We start from the raw sequence: 20,229 nt of genomic DNA on the forward strand, positions 1-20,229 counted from the left end.
GCTGTCCAAACATGATGGGAATTGTAGTTTCACAACAGCTAAAGAGACAAAGGTTCCCCATCCCTGGCTTGGAGCCTGTATCCGGTAATGCAGCCAAGTAACGTTCTGAATGCAGATCTGGCATAATGGGCGTCAAGTTCAGAATAATATACAGTAAGTAAAGTAACATTACACAACGATGAATAACTACCATAAACTACCAGTGCGCCACTATTACGACCCTATGTGCCTTGTTTATAAAGCTGTCTACAATGACCCCGAGGGGTATAGACATAAGAGGCCTTCACGTGTTGCCTGCACAAACCTTCACGGTATCGGGCGCCAATAAAACAAGACGTTTTCAATGCATTTTGGAAGATTGTGACATTTAATAAAATGTCAAAAGCTGAAACTTGGCATTAGTCATGGGCAACAGGCAGACAATGTGACATAGCTGACATTTTAGCTGTGAAAGGGTAGATTTTATACAGTGTAATGGCCACAGGATGGCTGGAGGGGGCAGCGCAGTCATGTGGATGGTCTCACTATGACGAGTGCTGGACTGCCAGGATTCTCTCTCCACTACCCCTCTGTGGCGGTAAGTGACCACCCCTGAACACAAGTTGTTTATATGACCTAATATATTTTTAAAAGGGAAAGTATCGCCTAGATTGTCTTTTACCGATTCGAACCATATACTAAACATGTTTTTTTTTTTTTTTTTTAACTTTTAATTGATACATTGTTATGGAAGCAGACATCTTGCCTAAGCTGTTTTAACAGCATTTAGTAACATGCTTTATGGCAATAGAAGAAATTAAACAGCATCAATGGTGGTAAAGCTTTCACAGAAATATATTGTGCGACCAGGTACAAACACAACGGGGGGTATTTATCAAACATGGTGTAAAGTGAAACTGGCTCAGTTGCCCCTAGCAACCAGATTCCACCTTTCATTTTCCAAAGAGTCTGTGAGGAATGAAAGGTGGAATCTGATTGGTTGCTAGGGGCAACTGAGGCAGTTTCACTTTACACTATGTTTAATAAATCTCCCCCGTTGTGTTTGTACCTGGTCGCACAATATATTTCTGTGAAAGCTTTACCACTATTGATGCTGTGGATATTTTCTATGATTTAAGGCAGGGATCGGAACCTTTGCCTGTCCAGCTGTAGCAAAACTACAATTCCCATCATGCTTTAGCTTTGGCTGATGGGAATTGTAGTTTTGCAACAGCTTGAAGGCCGAACGTTGCTGTTGGGCTTTTCACTTGATGCTTTATGGCAAGTCTCATGGACATAGACGACAATAGACAGAGTCTGTCCCCTTGAGATGAATGAGAAGCAATACTAAGCATGCTCTGACCACAGGGAGCTGCTAATGTCTTATACTGATGCTATCTACCTACTAGTGTCACCTGACGCTGTAATTCTGTACAGATCACCTTACAGCAGCCTCCTCCTTATCACAACAGGAAGTCTCAGCTTAGTTTTAGACCTAGTGGTGAGAATGAAAACTGCAAGATTTCAGGATTATTATATACTATATATAGTAAAATAGAAAACTAGAAAAATAAAATCACCACAAATTGATTAAAACTTGACTTAAACAGGGTCAATTTCTGATGACACTGTCCATTTAAGAAAGGTAGGTGCCAAAATTTCTGATATAGAAAGTGCCTGGCATAGATGCTACAATTCTGCACCAGCGCTAGATGAGGCTTCCTGCATACTATTCAATGTAATGAGTTCAATGTATTCACAGTATGCAGTTAGCTCCCTCTGGTGGTAGTGTAGACAGACAGACATTTGTCAGAGATCTTTATGTGTATATAAATCAGAGTTTGTTTGTTTTTTTAATTATCAGGGCTGCATGCACGGAGTTCAATGATAAAATTCTGTTTGCCTGTGCAACCACTAGGGGGAGCTTCCTGTATACTGAACGTACATTGAACAGTATGCCATAAACTCCCTCTAGTGGTGGTGCAGGCGCACTGTGTATGCTGCTGAGGGTTTTCACAGTTAATATGAGATCTGCGTACACATAAAGATCAATGATGAAAATTAGAATCTTTCTATCCAGTCACTAAAAGAAGGCTTACTGCATATTGTAAATATACAAAACACTGTTCATTTTTAGTATACAATAAGTGCCCCCTAGTGATGGCACAGGCAGACAGAATTTTAAAGGGGTACTCCAGTGAAAATTGTTTTCTTTCAAATCAATTTGTTTCAGAACGTTACATAGATTTGTAATTTACTTCTGTTTAAAAATCTCAAGTCTTCCAGTACTTATTAGCTGATGTATGTCCTGCTCGAAGGGATGTATTCTTTCCAATCTGACACACTGCTCTCTGCTGCCACCTCTGTCCATATCAGGAACCGTCCAGAGCAGTAGTAAATCCCCATAGAAAAACTCTTCTGCTCTCCAGAATGGAAAGAATACACCACTTTATGCAGGGCATACAGCAGCTGATAAGTACTGGAAAACTGGAGATTTTTAAATATAAGTAAATTACAAATCTCTGGCACCAGTTGATTAGGAAGTTTTTGGTTTTTTTAGCTGGCGTTAGGGTACTATTACACGAAGCGATTTTTCAACGATTAACGATCTCAAAAGACCGCTATTGCGAATGACCTGAAATCGTTCGCCCAATTACACGGAACGATAATCGTTATTTACGATCGTTCTTGCGGTCGTCTCTATTGCGTTCGCTGCTACTGTGACCGACATCTTAATCAACGATAAAAATAGGTCCAAACTCTATCAAACAACTAACGATTTCTCGTTGGTCGTTTAATCGTTATCTGCTATTACACTAAACAATTATCTTTCAAATCCGAACAATCTAACGATTTTTCAAACAATAATCGCTCTGTGTAATAAGGCCTTTAGAGCCGTGTACACGAAGCTCAATGATAATATTTAAAATTCTGTCTGCCTGTGTCACCACTAGAGGGAGCCGAATGCAAACTCTATGAACCATATGCAGTAAGCTTCCTCTAATGCTGGAGCAGGGTGTATTTTCTCTTTGCTCAGGTCAGACGACTGTCAATGAACCCCTGGATGATCACCTTGACTGCGCCTATGCAAGGTTACAGTAAAAGACCGTTCCAAACTGCACGCCTGAGCCGAAACCGGGGAGGATGATGAGGACCCCGGTGCTTTATACTTTACCTATGAAGTCCCAGATGAAGACGCTCTTGTGGAAAATGCGGGCGGTTTTAAAGCCGTGATGAAAGACTTGCTCCAAGGCTGAGACGAGGCCATTTTCTCCGCAGAGCAGGATGGTTAGGCTGCCTCTCTGCAGGGAAACAAATCGTGTAAGAGGCTTTACAGAGACGCCGCCGCTCATGTGGATTAGCGCTGAATAATAACAGCCGAGGGGACTCAACCAGCTCAGCAATGACACGGTAATGACAAATCTACAGGGCTGGGGGAGGGGAGGCTGCACCCCTATAAGGAGCACCATCTCATACCTGAGGCTATGGGAGGCCCAAGGACTCTAATGATGTCATAGAAAGGTGTCAGGTCAATGTGTTTCTATTTCTATTATGTGAACCACTCGCTGTTCCCCAGTCCCAGGGCATGCTGGGACTTCTAGTTTTGGACACAGAAGTCTAAGATGTCTAGAACAGAGCTCTGAAGTTTGGGACACGGAGGGTTACAGCTACAACCGATGGGCTGGAAAGTAGGTTAATCCTACTGGAGTAAGATGGCGTTTCAGGTCAGAGAGAAAGCCGCTGCGTGAGCCGGGGATGATGGCGGACCGCGGCCTCTCTGGGGGGGAGGGGTTACCTCTTTTTCTGGCTTGTGAAAGTGTTTGACGATATTGTTCACAGCTTCTCCGATTCCTTCTTGGATCTGTCCGGCGTTCGGTTCTGTAAAAGATCATAAGTCCAGTAAGTATTATAGTTACAGGATGGAGAAGACTGATCAGCCTCATCATCAAACATGGGGTCCGTCCCCTTCATGTTCTGACCCACTGAGGCCCGGCCTCCATATCCCTGTGATGTGTCCTGTACAGTGCGGCCTCCATATCCCTGTGATGTGTCCTGTACAGTGCGGCCTCCATATCCCTGTGATGTGTCCTGTACAGTGCGGCCTCCATATCCCTGTGATGTGTCCTGTACAGTGCGGCCTCCATATCCCTGTGATGTGTCCTATACAGTGCGGCCTCCATATCCCTGTGATGTGTCCTGTACAGTGCGGCCTCCATATCCCTGTGATGTGTCCTGTACAGTGCGGCCTCCATATCCCTGTGATGTGTCCTGTACAGTGCGGCCTCCATATCCCTGTGATGTGTCCTGTACAGTGCGGCCTCCATATCCCTGTGATGTGTCCTGTACAGTGCGGCCTCCATATCCCTGTGATGTGTCCTGTACAGTGCGGCCTCCATATCCCTGTGATGTGTCCTGTACAGTGCGGCCTCCATATCCCTGTGATGTGTCCTGTACAGTGCGGCCTCCATATCCCTGTGATGTGTCCTGTACAGTGCGGCCTCCATATCCCTGTGATGTGTCCTGTCTAGTGCGGCCTCCATATCCCTGTGATGTGTCCTGTCTAGTGCGGCCTCCATATCCCTGTGATGTGTCCTGTACAGTGCGGCCTCCATATCCCTGTGATGTGTCCTGTACAGTGCGGCCTCCATATCCCTGTGATGTGTCCTGTACAGTGCGGCCTCCATATCCCTGTGATGTGTCCTGTACAGTGCGGCCTCCATATCCCTGTGATGTGTCCTGTACAGTGCGGCCTCCATATCCCTGTGATGTGTCCTGTACAGTGCGGCCTCCATATCCCTGTGATGTGTCCTGTACAGTGCGGCCTCCATATCCCTGTGATGTGTCCTGTACAGTGCGGCCTCCATATCCCTGTGATGTGTCCTGTACAGTGCGGCCTCCATATCCCTGTGATGTGTCCTGTACAGTGCGGCCTCCATATCCCTGTGATGTGTCCTGTACAGTGCGGCCTCCATATCCCTGTGATGTGTCCTGTACAGTGCGGCCTCCATATCCCTGTGATGTGTCCTGTACAGTGCGGCCTCCATATCCCTGTGATGTGTCCTGTACAGTGCGGCCTCCATATCCCTGTGATGTGTCCTGTACAGTGCGGCCTCCATGGATGGGACTTGTTTGCTCTACAGTATCTCTTCTGTGGGATCGGACCTTCACTCCCCATACATCAATATACCTCTGGTGCCCATCTCCCTATCCCTGGTCCATGGGTGTCCTTCCTTGGAGCACCCTCTGTCAATATGGACGACACCCCACAACCCCGCCAGAATAGAGATGCTCTGACCTATGGCTTTTCGGCCGTGTCACAGTCACCAGATCCTCCATGTTATTTGCATCACTTGGCTTTTTGCTATGGTTGATCAGTGTATACATAAGGATACAGCACATGATAGAGTCCACTGTTGTGCGGCCCCAGGCCCCCAACCCATACACTTACTGGGGTTCTTCCCTGTTAGGGAGGGTATGCTCAGCCGGCGGGCCATGGTGGGCGATTTCTGCAGAGGGGGGGTCCGACTTTGCTTTCCAAGCTCATCGTCAGACACGGGTGTGATGAGCTCTCCGATCAGGACCCTCTCCAGGCTTCCATCGTCCACTCCCTTCCCCAACCAACGTCCGCACGGGAACCTACAACCAAATACAAAGAAGAATTCTTACATCTGCCTGAACCACAGGAGTCAAAGTCAGGTTCTTTAGTCGTTACAGAACTACAATTCCCATCATGCTTCGGCTGTCCAGGCATGATGGGAATTGTAGTTTTGCAACAGCTGGGTTCCCCATCCCCGGCTCTTAGACGGAGGCGACATCTTCTTATGCTGTGCTGTATCCGGTGTATCCGCTACATCTACCACAATGCAACGCATCGCACTGCGCCTCACAGGGAGCTGGAGAATCTCTACTGCAGCTCAGTGTTACAGCCGCGATAAACAGATGAGAAGGACTACGGGTCCCTACAGACAACGGCACCTGGAACGCAGAAACTAATGCCCTAGATCCGAGCCGCCCCCAAAGCGACACTAATCTGAGGAGGAGGAGGAGGAGGAAGAGGAGGAGGAGGGGAGCTTATTCACCACTTTTCTGCCTTGCACCAATATGTCAGGCCCGATCCGTGAGACAATTACAGAACAAGGGCATATCCGCCATTCTCAGAAGAGGCTAAAAATAGTCCGTGTATCACGAGGAGACTGAGCTACAATATCCGCATGACCATGATTGCCGCCACTTCATATACAGTATGTGACACGCTGGAGAGATGAAGCGTCCGGGGACGGAATCAGGCCAGGGTCACAGATTATTAGATGTATATGGTAGATAATAATACATAGCGGCATCTGTCTTACATAGAGACCCATATTAAGGATAGGTTATAACTAACCCCCCCCCCCCCTCACCACCACCAATCGTGAGAACACCTTTAAAGGAGAAGTCTGGCAAAAAATTTATTAAACTATTGTTTTGCCCTCCAAAAATTATACAAATCCCCAATATACACTTATTACAGGAAATGCTTATAAAGTGTTTTTTTCCCTGCACTTACTACTGCATCAAGGCTTCGCTTCCTGGATAACATGGTGATGTCACTTCCTGGATAACATGGGGATGTCACTTCTTGGATAACATGGTGATGTCACTTCCTGGATAACATGGGGATGTCACTTCCTGGATAACATGGTGATGTCACTTCCTGGATAACATGGCGATGTCACTTCCTGGATAACATGGCGATGTCACTTCCTGGATAACATGGCGATGTCACTTCCTGGATAACATGGTGATGTCATGACCCGACTCCCAGAGCTGTGTGGGCTGTGGCTGCTGGAGAGTATGATGGCAGGGGGGTGCTCAGTGTCCCTCCAGTGCCCCGTGTCCCTCAGTGTCCCCCTGCCATCATCCTCTCCAGCAGCCACAGCTCTGGGAGTCGGGACGTGACATCACCATGTTATCCAGGAAGTGACATCACCACGTCATCCAGGAAGTGAAGCCTTGATGCTGTGGTGAGTGCAGGGAAAAAAAAGCCCTTTATAAGCATTCCCCGTAATAAGTGCATATTAGTGATTTGTATAACTTTTGGGGGACAATACAATACTTTAATAAAAATTTTCACTGGACGACTTCTTTAAGCAGTAAAGGTCGCCCAAGGCTTCATACTACAGGACATAATCTTGTCGCTTGGGAACATTCAGTCTTCTCTTACAAAAACTTCACATCAAATTATAATAAATCCAATTCGGCAAATGGCTTACTTGTACGTGTGCCCAGTTATTTCGTTCCTGACCATGACGCAGTCGACCAGCCACTTGGCCAGGAGTCCTGAGTTGTCGTGTCCCAGCTGGACTGTGGTGAGCTTGCCCAGATTCTGACACTGATGGATAAGGGACATGGGAAGGTGAGAACAATATATGCATCCCTGTATAACCTGCATTTGTTTCTTAAAGTGTTTCTGAACTTTAAAGGTGAAACCAGGCAATTTTTTTTCTTCTATCAAATCAAAAGAGCATCAGAAAGTTATACAGGAGTTGTAATTTGCTTCTATTTAAAAATCTCCAGTCTTCCAGTACTTATCAGCTGATGTATGTCCTGCAGGAAGTGGTGTATTCTTTCCAGTCTGACTCTGTGCTCTCTGCTGACACCTGCTGTCCATGTCAGAAATTGTCAAGAGCAGCAGCAAATCCCCATAGAAAACCTGGACAGTTCCTGACATGGACAGAGGTGGCAGCAGAGAGCACTGTGTCAGACTGGAAAGAATACACCACCTCCTGCAGGACATACAGCAGCGGATAAGTACTGAAAATTTTTAAATTTCATATCTATATAAAACTTTCTGACACCAGTTAATTTGGAAAAAGAAAAAAGAAAAAAAAAATCCTCTGGTTGTGGTCCAGATGCTGAGACACCCCACTAGAGTGAAGGAGCAGAAAAGTGGTCGGCCTGTTCTAGGGATCAGTAAAGGGTCTCAGCATCCAGATTTAAAGGCTGCCACTAGGTGGGGCTAACTGGCCATGGGAAGTCATGCATGAACTATTTGTGCGGCTCTTGGTACAATCAGCTGTCAGCTGCACCTCCCCCCTATTACACAAGAAGATGTGTAGCTGACAGCCAATGATTTCTTGATCGCTGGTCCTAATATACAGGATAATATTGGCCTTTTAGCAAATGACGACAGAATTATTAGAGCCCTAAATAACCAGCAATTGTCTATTTGACTCAAGTAGGGGTGTCGCTTTAAAGGGATAATCCAGCGTTAGAAAAACATGGCCACTTTCTTCCAGAGACAGCTCGACTCTTGTCTCCAGTTTGGGTGCGGGTTTTGCAACTCAAAATGTTTAAATGCAAACTACCGCTGACCTGGAGACAAGAGTCTTTGTCTCTGGAAGAAAGCGGACATGTTTTTCTAAGGGCCCTATGACACGGGACGATTATCGTGCGAAAAATCGTTATATCGTTCGAATTTAAACGATAATCGTTCTGTATAACTGCAGGCAACAATCGAAAAATCGTGTGTGTTGTTCATCGTTGATTTCTATCTGAACCTAGAATTATCATTAATCGTTCGCCATAATTCCACATTCGTTCGCTCAAGTTCCGCATTTTTTCACTAATCGTTCAGTGTAATTGCACATTGTTCTGCCTGGATCAGAAGGAATGAACGATTATAGTAACGATCGTAACTAACGACCATCGTTCTGTGTAATATGGTGAACGATTTCAGGTTAACAAAATCTCGTTTGCGATCGTTTTATCGTTAGTCCTTCCATGTAATAGGACCCTAACACTGGATAATCCCTTTAAGATGTTCCTAAACAAAGATCGCACAGACCTTGACTAGCGATGGATGATATACTCAATCCGGACGTTTGACTTTCTGTAGAGTGATTATAAATAAAAGTGGTTTAAAAAAGATAAGAAAAAAAAAAAAAGCAGCTACTTTCTTGCAAAAACAGCGCCACCCTTGTCCTCAGGTTGTGAGTGGTACTGCAGTCCGGCTCTATTGACGTCAAAGGAACTAAAACATAGGACAAGTGTGGTGCTGTTTCTGAAAGAAAGCAGCCATGTTGTTGTAAGCCTGGACAACCCCTTTAATAATTCAGGTGGGAAACTCCTTGAAGATCCTTAAAAATTAAAAAAAAGAGAGTCAAGAACCCCAGAGGCAGCATTAAGATACGATCAGCAACCGTTGTGCTAAACAAACCTCAAATGTCATCTCCAGCAAGTTCTTGGGGATCTGCATGACGCCGGTGTCCCCCAGCTCCCCGGAGACGCACACCCACGGGTTGGATGTGGTGATGGCGTTGCTCAGCTTCTTGATGGGGATGATCAGCGCTCGGTACGGAATCACTGGGGACGAGAGAAGATTCATTGTGTCACATTCTCACATCGAGCGCATAAAAAGTGGGTCAGTGTCCTGGCAGATAACGCGGCTCTAGCGCCTGGAGATTACACGAAAAATTCTTTCATGGAGTCGTCACTGGTCTATGGGGGGGGGGGGGGGGGGGTTACACAATGAAATCTGAGGGGATGATTAAAGGAACAGTCCATTATGTTATGCCTAATGCAGGGGCGGAGCGATACAAATATCCCCAGAGAATCCCTGTGTCATGCTCCGGCCCTGCATTAGGCATAGGATAATACGGGATAAGCATGGAGTGTTCCTCTAAGGTTCAGGTGAACTCACGGATTGTGGTGAACACACTGGTGAAGCAGAAGTAGTCCACAGCATTCAGGGACAGGAGATGGTAGAGGAACTGCTCCTTCTCCTCCTCGCAGCGCAGGAAGGCGTAACGCTTGTATAACTTCCTGCAAGGGAAATGACTGTCAGTGCACCCAGAGCAGTATAGCCTTATACAAGCTAGAACAAAGGATCAGCCGAACCAGAAGTATGTAGACTTGGAACTGCATATACTCCTACAAGCTCAGCGTCAGTATAGGCTGCGCTGCCGGGACCACGTGACCTCAGCCCAGGCAGGCAGCAGAGCCGGGACCACGTGACCTCAGCCCAGGCAGGCAGCAGAGCCGGGACCACGTGACCTCAGCCCAGGCAGGCAGCACAGCCGGGACCACGTGACCTCAGCCCAGGCAGGCAGCACAGCCGGGACCACGTGACCTCAGCCCAGGCAGGCAGCAGAGCCGGGACCACGTGACCTCAGCCCAGACAGGCAGCAGAGCCGGGACCACGTGACCTCAGCCCAGACAGGCAGCAGAGACGGGACCACGTGACCTCAGCCCAGGCAGGCAGCACAGCCAGGACCACGTGACCTCAGCCCAGGCAGGCAGCAGAGCCGGGACCACGTGACCTCAGCCCAGGCAGGCAGCAGAGCCGGGACCACGTGACCTCAGCCCAGGCAGGCAGCAGAGCCGGGACCACGTGACCTCAGCCCAGGCAGGCAGCAGAGCCGGGACCACATGACCTCAGCCCAGGCAGGCAGCACAGCTAGGACCCATGAGCCCCTGATGCAAGCAGCGTAGATAGGATTAGGACCTCAGCCAAGACAGGCAGCACAGCTAGGACCACATGACCTCAGCCCAGGCAGGCAGCAGAGCCAGGACCACATGACCCCAGCCCTGGCAGGCAGCAGAGCCAGGACCACATGACCTCAGCCCTGGCAGGCAGCAGAGCCAGGACCACATGACCCCAGCCCAGGCAGGCAGCAGAGCCAGGACCACATGACCCCAGCCCCGGCAGGCAGCAGAGCCAGGACCACATGACCCCAGCCCCGGCAGGCAGCAGAGCCAGGACCACATGACCCCAGCCCCGGCAGGCAGCAGAGCCGGGACCACATGACCTCAGCCCAGGCAGGCAGCAGAGCCAGGACCACATGACCTCAGCCCCGGAAGGCAGCAGAGCCAGGACCACATAACCTCAGCCCCGGCAGGCAGCAGAGCCAGGACCACATGACCTCAGCCCCGGCAGGCAGCAGAGCCAGGACCACGTGACCTAAGCCCTGGCAGGCAGCAGAGCCGGGACCACATGACCTCAGCCCAGGCAGGCAGCAGAGCCAGGACCACATGACCTCAGCCCCGGCAGGCAGCAGAGCCAGGACCACATGACCTCAGCCCAGGCAGGCAGCAGAGCCAGGACCACATGGACGTTACGTGCAGACTGGCCATAATTGGTTGGCACCTGTATTCAGCTTGCCATATGGAAAATCCAACAGCCTAGGAACATGTTACTTTGTGTCCCGGTGTCGCAGCGCTCCCCAGCATGGTATACGCCGCTCTCTTGCCATGTTGGCAGCCACTTACTTGGTGAGCATCTGGTTGGTCAGCAGCTGCTTGAGATGCTGGGAGAGCAGCTTCTTCTCCAGGGACAGCCGTATCCAGCCCCGGGCTCTGCCCACATCAGTCTTTATAACGCTCAGGTTCTGGATATGTCTGAAAATGAAGATCGTAGACGTCAATACGGACGGACGCAGAACAATACGGTCAAATAAAGCGGCACCACATACGTCTGGTAGTAACCTCCCTCCGTCCTGCGCTCCTTTACACACGGATGTTCTGTCCCTTTAAGAACAGCATACTGTAGGTCGCAAAAACCATCTAAACTCTTAGCTTACTGATCAATGTTCAATAGCGAGGTGGTAAATATTTGATGTCAGAGCACGGCCAAATAAATTATTCATCCCCTGATTTAGTGAAAAACGTGAAGTGCAGCAGAAACAAGCCTGTACGGGAGGGAGCACCTTGGGTTAACCCCAGTCTCACTTTACTGTAATGGTCCCCATATATAATAGAAGTGTATTGGCCAAACTTGCCAATATCCGTAGGATTGGCCGACAACCTTAAGTGTATGGGGGTCTCCCGACTCTCCACTGAGAGGGGAGATTGAGAAAGCAGTCAGTCAATAAGGAAATGACTTAAAGTGTCACTGTCGTGAATTTTTTTTTTGCAGAAATCAATAGTACAGGCGATTTTAAGAAACTTTGTAATTGGGTTTATTATCCGAAAAATGCATTTTTATCATGAAAAAGCAGTTTGAAGCTCTCCCCCCGTCTTCATTGTTCTCCTATGGAGAGAGCTAAAGAAAAGACCAAAACAGGACAACAAAGAGTTAATCTACAAATCCCTCACCCGTTATCTGTTCTGACCATCACCAGTGACCTGTCTGAGCTCAGATTACAGCTGTCACCCAGCTCTGTGCCTGTAATCCTCTGTTATCTGCTTTCTGCTGCAGGCTAACTCCCTCCTTCCTCCTCCCCCCTCCCCTCTCCCTAGAGTAGACTGGGGACGTCTCCTGCAACAAGTCACAATTTTCAGATTTTTCAGAGTGGATGAAAAAGAGGAAGGAGGGGGGGACCTGGGAAAAGGCTTTTTACATGCAGATAATGGCAGATTTGGCTAATAAACCCAATTACAAAGTTTCTTAAAATCGCCTGGACTATTGATTTCTGCAAAAAAAAAAAATACGACAGTGACTCTTTAAGAATGAGTCATACAATTCCCATTGTACTTAATAGATAAACCTGTCTTCAGTGAGCTCCCCCTAGTGTTGACTTAAAGGGGTAGTGCGGCGGTAAACAATTATTCACAGAACAACACATATTACAAAGTTATACAACTTTGTAATGTATGTTATGTCTGTGAATGGCCCCCTTCCCCGTGTCCCACCACCCCCACCCGTGTACCCGGAAGTGTGATGTGCATTATATATTACCTGATCCGTGTCGAGGCCGTCCGCCATCTTGTGCCAAACGTCATCTTCGGACGGACGGCCGACTCCCTGCCGCCGCGATTGGCTGAGCAGTTATGCTAAGCCAATCGCGGCTGAGCACAGTTGTGACGCGGCGGAGGGGGAATGGCGGCAGGGATTCGGCTGGCCGTCCGAAGATGACGTTTGGCACAAGATGGCGGACGGCCTCGACACGGATCAGGTAATGTATAATGCACCACATTTTCGGGTACCCGGGTGGGGGTGGTGGGATATGGGGAAGGGGGCGATTCACAGACATAAAATACATTACAAAGTTGTATAACTTTGTAATGTGTTTTATTCAGTGAATAATTTTTTAGCGCCGCACTACCCCTTTAAGTTAAAAAAAAAATCTACACTTGAGAAAAAAACCCTAAAGCTAATTACTATTCATACCGGGAGATAAAATTTAGAGTGATATCCCATCACCCAACTACAGCAGCTATCCCCAGTAGAGATGGAGGTAGAATACCCTCCTTAAAGGGGTTATTCAGGCTTAGGCTGTGTTCACACAACATTTTTGCAAAAGAACTAATGAAAAAAAAAAAAGCTGTAAAAGAAAAATCAATACATCTGTGTGCATCTGTTTTTGATTATGCTTCGTTAACAACAAAAACACAAAAATTCGGTCGTCTATGCTTTTTTGTACGTATAAAAAAAAAAAAAAACGTGTTTTGATCCTTTTTTATAATGGAAGTCAACAGAAAAGCGGATCAAAATGGATGCACACAAATGTATCAGTTTTTCCATTGTGTTTTTTTTTTTAAAAACTTATATATATTAAAAAAAAAAAAAAAAAAAAAAAACGATTGCGAAAACATAGTTTAAATCCTGAAAACACGGCTGCTTTTTTTCCCCAGAAAAAGCATCACACTTGTCTTCTGTTTGAGTGTGGTATTGCAGCTCAGTTCTATTGAAGGGAATGATGTTGTAATACCACAAACAACCCGAGGACACATGTGGCACTGTTTAGGCAAGAAAGTATCTGTTTATTCTAGGCCTGCTAGGCCAGCGTTCTCCAATATGTTGCTGTCCAATTGTTGGCTCTCAGGGCATCATGGGGGCTGTACTTTCATGGATTATAAATTCCACATGCCTGCAGCCACCACTAGGGGGAGCATACCGTATACTGATTAACTGTTGAGCTCTATGTATTTCCAGTAAGACATTTGCAGACAGCTTATCTACTATTACTACCCATGCAGGGGATCTGGAGCTTTGTATCGGACAAAAGAAGCTCTGACACATAGGAAATTACACAGAGAATATAGGATCTAATAAACATGGACGAGACTAATGCTAAGTTTACACGAAACGATTATCGGGTGAATTTTCGCGATAACGATTGAATTCGAACGATAATAGTACGTGTAAACGCAGCGAACGATCGAAAAAAACCATTCATTTTGATCTTTTAACATGTTCATAAATCGACGATCGCAAAAAATTCGCCGATCGTTCCGTGTAAACAGTCGTCGCGCGATAGTCCGGCCGCCCCCCGCCCCGCTCATCCGCAGCCCCCTGCGCCGGCTCGATCGCCACCCCCGCCGCAGCTCCGATCGCCACCCCTGCTCCGATCGCCACCCCCACCCGCCGCCGCTCAGATTGCCGCCCCCCCCCCCCCGCCGCCGCTCCGATCGCCCCTACCGCCGCGGCCAAGAACATACGTTACCTGCTCCACGCAGCAGGTCTTCGGACATCCCCGGCTCCCCTCTTCAGCGCACTGATTGGCTGAAGAGATGAGCCGGGAATTTCAAACGGCTCCCCTTCAGCCAATCAAGCTGCGGGCGGGCCGGGCTGCGGGCGCACAATCGCAAAACGATTTTTCCGTACGATATATCGGATCGTCTAAACGCTGATCGTTATAAAAAAAAAATTTGTTAATCCTACGATCGGGCCAATAATCGCCTCGTGTAAACTTAGCATTAGGGTCCATTTACACAGAAAGATTATCTGACAGATTATCTGCCAAAGATTTGAAGCCAAAGCCAGGAAATTATTTGAAAAGCAGAAAAATCTCAGGCTTTCCTTTATGACCTGTTCTCTGTTTATAGTCTGTTTCTGGCTTTGGCTTCAAATCTTTGTCAGATAATCTTTCTGTGTAAATGACCCTAACAGTCCCAGCAATAGTCCTGTTTACCAGCTGTACGGCCACACAACGTACCTCATGTCCTGTATCAGTGACACACGTAAAGACGGCATCGGAACGCCAGTGTCAGACTTCCTCCGCTCAGGGGCCAGTGCAACTAAAATTAAGTGCGGAGGGAAAAAAAAATAAAATAAAAATACATTTTAAAGTTCAGGTGGTTAAATCTTAAAGCGGTAGTTTGGCAATATATATTTTTTTTTTTAACAACGTTATAACTTAGTTCTATATCTTTATTAAAGAAGTAGCAGCAGTAAAGAGGGGCATGACAGTCTGCTGCCATTTTGCAATGCCATATGTTCACATTAAAGGGGTACAACGGCAAAAATATTTTTCTTTCAAATCGACTGGTGTAAAAAAGTTATACAGATTTGTAATTTATTTCTATTTAAAAATCTCCAGTCTTCCAGTACTTATCAGCTGCTGTATGTCCTGCAGGGGGTGGTGTATTCTTTCCAGTATGACACAGTGCTCTCTGCTGCCAACTCTGTCTATAGGAGTAGAGGTTTACTATGGGGAATTGATGCTGCTCTGGACAGTTCCTGAAATGGACAGAGGTGGCAGCAGAGAGCACTGTCAGACTGGAAAGAATACACCACTTCCTATTACTGGCACTCCAGGAAGACTCCTCTACTTACTTGGAGACTCCAGATTGTGCTCGTGCCTCTCCTCCCTCTCCTGATACTGCACAAGATGAGACCATAAAGCAGATTTCCCCTGTAACAGACAAAAATGTCACATTTTATAATTTTTTTTTAATAATTTTAAGTGTTTTTCTCATAAACCACGCCTCAAAGTGAATATCTGAATCTCGATAACATTTTGAATGCTTGTAGTGGCCACTAGGGGGAACTCATTGAAGACAACTGTGCTATACACATACAAATAATATCCTTAAAAGGGTAGTTTACCAATTTTTTTTTTTTCTTTTAACTGAACTGGTGCCAGAAAGTGCCAGAGATTTGTAATTTACTTCTATTACAAAATATTCTCGTCTTCTAGTACTTATCAGCTGCTGTATGTCCTGCAGGAAGTGGTGTATTCTTTCCAGTCTGACAGAGTGCTCTCTGCTGCCACCTCTGTCCATGTCAGGAACTGTCCAGAGCAGTAGTAAATCGCCATAGAAAACTTCTCCTGCTCTAGACAGTTCCTGACATGCAGGGCATACAGCAGCTGATACATACTGGAAGACTGGAGATTTTTTTAATACAAGAAAACTCCAGGATCCTCCGCTGGCGCCAATCGGCTAATGTAAAAAGAAAAACTCCACCGATCAGGACCTTGGAGGCGGCCGGACTATATGAGTCCCACATGACCTGTGGGAGGTGTCATGGCGTCCCCATCAGTCTGGCTTACCTGTTTGACCTGCAGGCCGTGGCTCCAGATTCTCTCCAGCAGGTCGCACAGGCTGGCGATCAGCGTGTTCTCCTCTAACCCGGTTATATTTGCGTCGGCGTGTCCCAGCTCCACCGCCTCGTGTCCCATCTTCTCCACCAGCATCCGCTTTGTCTAATCAAATAGAAGCGTCATCAGCGTCACGCCACTTAACCCCTTCAGCTCCACCAAGGACAAAACCCATTCTGCTCTGCGGAGGACTTGCCGACGACTACTTGTGGCGTGACCCAAAGAGACAGCGGGCTAATTTGGCGGCGTCATTTATTAGACTTTATAGGCCGGAACCACCCGCCATACAGCACATGCTCCCTCCCCCTAGGCACCCATACAGTCCATGCTGCCTCGCCCTCCATACAGTGCATGCTCCCTCCCCCTCGCCCTCCATACAGTGCATGCTCCCTCCCCCTCGCCCTCCATACAGTGCATGCTGCCTCGCCCTCCATACAGTGCATGCTGCCTCGCCCTCCATACAGTGCATGCTGCCTCGCCCTCCATACAGTGCATGCTGCCTCGCCCTCCATACAGTGCATGCTGCCTCGCCCTCCATACAGTGCATGCTGCCTCGCCCTCCATACAGTGCATGCTGCCTCGCCCTCCATACAGTGCATGCTGCCTCGCCCTCCATACAGTGCATGCTGCCTCGCCCTCCATACAGTGCATGCTGCCTCGCCCTCCATACAGTGCATGCTGCCTCGCCCTCCATACAGTGCATGCTGCCTCGCCCTCCATACAGTGCATGCTGCCTCGCCCTCCATACAGTGCATGCTGCCTCGCCCTCCATACAGTGCATGCTGCCTCGCCCTCCATACAGTGCATGCTGCCTCCCCCTCGCCCTCCATACAGTGCATGCTGCCTCCCCCTCGCCCTCCATACAGTACATGCTGCCTCCCCCTCGCCCTCCATACAGTACATGCTGCCTCCCCCTCGCCCTCCATACAGTACATGCTGCCTCGCCCTCCATACAGTACATACTGCCTCGCCCTCCATACAGTACATACTGCCTCGCCCTCCATACAGTACATACTGCCTCGCCCTCCATACAGTACATACTGCCTCGCCCTCCATACAGTACATACTGCCTCGCCCTCCATACAGTACATACTGCCTCGCCCTCCATACAGTACATACTGCCTCGCCCTCCATACAGTACATACTGCCTCGCCCTCCATACAGTACATACTGCCTCGCCCTCCATACAGTACATACTGCCTCGCCCTCCATACAGTACATACTGCCTCGCCCTCCATACAGTACATACTGCCTCGCCCTCCATACAGTACATACTGCCTCGCCCTCCATACAGTACATACTGCCTCGCCCTCTATACAGTACATACTGCCTCGCCCTCTATACAGTACATACTGTCTTGCTCTCTGCACCTATAGAGCACATGCATGTTAGGTAAGTACCTACAGAGCACCCTCTCTCTCTCTCCACCTATTCTCTCAGCACCCATACCCTCTCACCCTTACTCGTTCAGCCCCTATAGAGCATGCACCCGCTCACTTTCTCCCCACCCATAGTGTGTGCTTCACCTACACCGCTCCCTCTTCTTATCCACACCACACAGAGTTCCCCTCCACCCTGTATCTGGGTTAGGTTCCCCGAGCGGATGGCGGCAGCAGCGGCGGCGGCACTCACCTTCATCCGGCATTCCTTCAGTAATCCTTCCACAAACTTTGAATTAGTCTGAGCGATCACCGCCGGGGACAGATCTGACAGCTTGGGCTGCCGCACGGTTTTCCCCAAGCTCCGGGCCTCCTGCATGTACTTCTGTGATGGGAAGAAGACAAAAGCCGTAAATAAAGAGATTTGTTTTGTGTAGTAAAGCTCTAAAATTTCGAGGGGTAAACACACATTTTTGTCACTTTCTACTGATACAGAGCTCCAAATCCTCTGCGCAGGCTAGATCACATGACTTGGCACAGAGCCCTATACAGGGTAGCGGTTCTGACCTCCGCAGTCATCCATCATTGGTTTATGGGGGGTGACTAAAGAGCAGGCGGGTGATTGTTAGCGGCCTTTCATTAAAGGACAATACAGCAGAAGGACGCGCCATTGTTCCATAATGAAAGTGAATGGGAAGAAGAGAGCGGCCTCCTTTATTCTCTTCTCCCCATCATCTGGGCCAGGTCTCCTTCTTAAAGGGACACTACAAAGTGTGAGCAACGCTATGATATCATATTCTCCACTTATCCTGCAATACCAGGCACAACCCATGGACTAGGATAGCGCTACAGCTCCATGGTTGTTACTCCTACATGAATCTGTATGTACTTCTATACAACATGTTACACTTCAAGTGCAAAGCACTGGGTGGTAGTTTCACACGTGTATTGTATATTATATATACACATTTATATATTATTAATATATATATTATTAATATATATATATATATTATATATTATATATACACATATACACATATACTTATTTAGTCTTCGGACTATCGCTATGACTTGTGTACAATTCCAGTCATAGTCTGCCTACACTCATGTCTCACTGCCCTGTCATTCGTCCAGAAAGTAGAAGATGATGATAGGGAGAACGATTCCAGGATCAGACTACACAAGATAGATTTGTAGTCTGTTACCATGGAGACATAATTCTAAACAGGAGAAATTTTGAAATCATAGGGGGAGATTTATCAAACTGACGTAAAGTAGAACTGTCTTAGCTGCCCCTAGCAACCAATCAGATTCCACCTTTCATTCCTCACAGATTCTTTGAAAAATGAATGGTGGAATCTGATTGGTTGCTAGGGGCAACTAAGACATTTCTACTTAACACCATGTTTGATAAATCTCCCCCATAGTGTTTGAATTGCAAAATTATAGGATTGTTGAGCGAACTTGCCGATAATTTGGGTTTGCCAATGTTTGCTGAAAACCCGGCATGAGACTCCCTGAGTCTAGAGAAGTTGGATGCAGCCCTAGGACTGCCAGGAAAATATGGATACGGCTTATGACTGTATCCATGGTTTCAAGGCCTCCCGAGGGATGCATCCAACTTCTCCAGAAGTCAAAAGCAGAGTGTTCGGAGTCAGCGATATTCAGACGGATGTTGCCGAACCCCAACTCTCAGCAAGTTTGCTCAGCACTACTACTAAGCTGGCCATAGACACAAGAGGGTTTGCAAATCAATGACAGATCCAACTTATTATAGGAGCATCTGCTCTTAATCCTTAAGTGACCATGCATTCATTCAGCTGAAAGCCTCTTTTCTCTCCTCCTCTAGTGGCAGCTTCTCTCTCTCTAGAACAAAGTATCGGTCACGTTGAAGTCGACTGCTTGAACCACCTCTTCCTCGGACATCTACAGTTATCAGGAAGCCTCCATATACGTTAGATGGTTGACCAATTGAGTTGTGTAGGTTCTGGCTTATGACTATTTTGTAATGGCGCCTTAAAGAGATTATCCAAGATTTGAAAAAGCCAAGCTACTTTTTTTGCAAATAGAGCGCCACCCCTGCCCCCAGGTTGTGTGTGGTATTACAATACACCTTATTCACTTCAATGGAACCGAGCTATAAAAACCACATCCAAATTGAGGACATGGTACAGTTTCTGGAAGAAGGTGGCCATGTTTTTCCACACCTGGACAACTTCTTTAAAAGGGATAAAATTCTACATTCCCATCCTCAAAGGGAGTTGGGGCATCCTCACACACATTCAATCCTACAGTCTATAGACGCATCTTGACTCTCCCCCATGATGGCAGGTGTGCACAAGACCTCATACAGTGGTGTCTATAGACACGATGGGTGGTCAGAGATCACTCAATGGGCACCAGCATGGGTATGACCACTACAGCCATCAGATCCCAATCTTAGCTGGCACTGCCAACGCTCTGCCCCTCTCTTATGTCTATGGCCAGATTTGCTGGCATGGATTCCAAGTGAGCGTGATGTGTATACAGTGAGGAGAAATTCGGCCATGATGAACACTTGTGTGCGTGAGAACATAAAAGATATAAAAAAAACGAGACAGTAAATTAAACAAAGGAATCAAATG

At 47.4% G+C, this 20,229-nt stretch overlaps 1 protein-coding gene across 4 annotated transcripts in view; it reads right to left on the reverse strand.

Annotated features, from left to right (window-relative positions):
• LOC138789091 (DENN domain-containing protein 5B-like) overlaps nt 1-20,229 on the reverse strand; it is an 88,591-nt gene that overhangs the window by 23,800 nt on the left and 44,562 nt on the right. For 2 of the 4 annotated variants that reach the window (XM_069967663.1, XM_069967654.1), the window contains 11 exons: nt 17,856-17,987; nt 16,176-16,328; nt 15,458-15,536; nt 14,838-14,919; nt 11,230-11,358; nt 9,662-9,783; nt 9,179-9,324; nt 7,233-7,351; nt 5,429-5,616; nt 3,776-3,858; nt 3,155-3,281 (listed from right to left, as the gene is read on the reverse strand). In XM_069967663.1, the coding sequence (XP_069823764.1) occupies nt 3,155-3,281; nt 3,776-3,858; nt 5,429-5,616; nt 7,233-7,351; nt 9,179-9,324; nt 9,662-9,783; nt 11,230-11,358; nt 14,838-14,919; nt 15,458-15,536; nt 16,176-16,328; nt 17,856-17,987 (1,360 nt within the window). Of the gene's footprint in view, nt 1-1,385; nt 1,475-3,154; nt 3,282-3,775; nt 3,859-5,428; nt 5,617-7,232; nt 7,352-9,178; nt 9,325-9,661; nt 9,784-11,229; nt 11,359-14,837; nt 14,920-15,457; nt 15,537-16,175; nt 16,329-17,855; nt 17,988-20,229 lie in introns of all 4 variants that reach the window. The other 2 variants (XR_011362695.1, XR_011362696.1) reach the window with 2 other exon arrangements.

Source organism: Dendropsophus ebraccatus, chromosome 1 (genome assembly GCF_027789765.1).
Source record: "Dendropsophus ebraccatus isolate aDenEbr1 chromosome 1, aDenEbr1.pat, whole genome shotgun sequence".
NCBI lineage: Eukaryota > Metazoa > Chordata > Amphibia > Anura > Hylidae > Dendropsophus > Dendropsophus ebraccatus.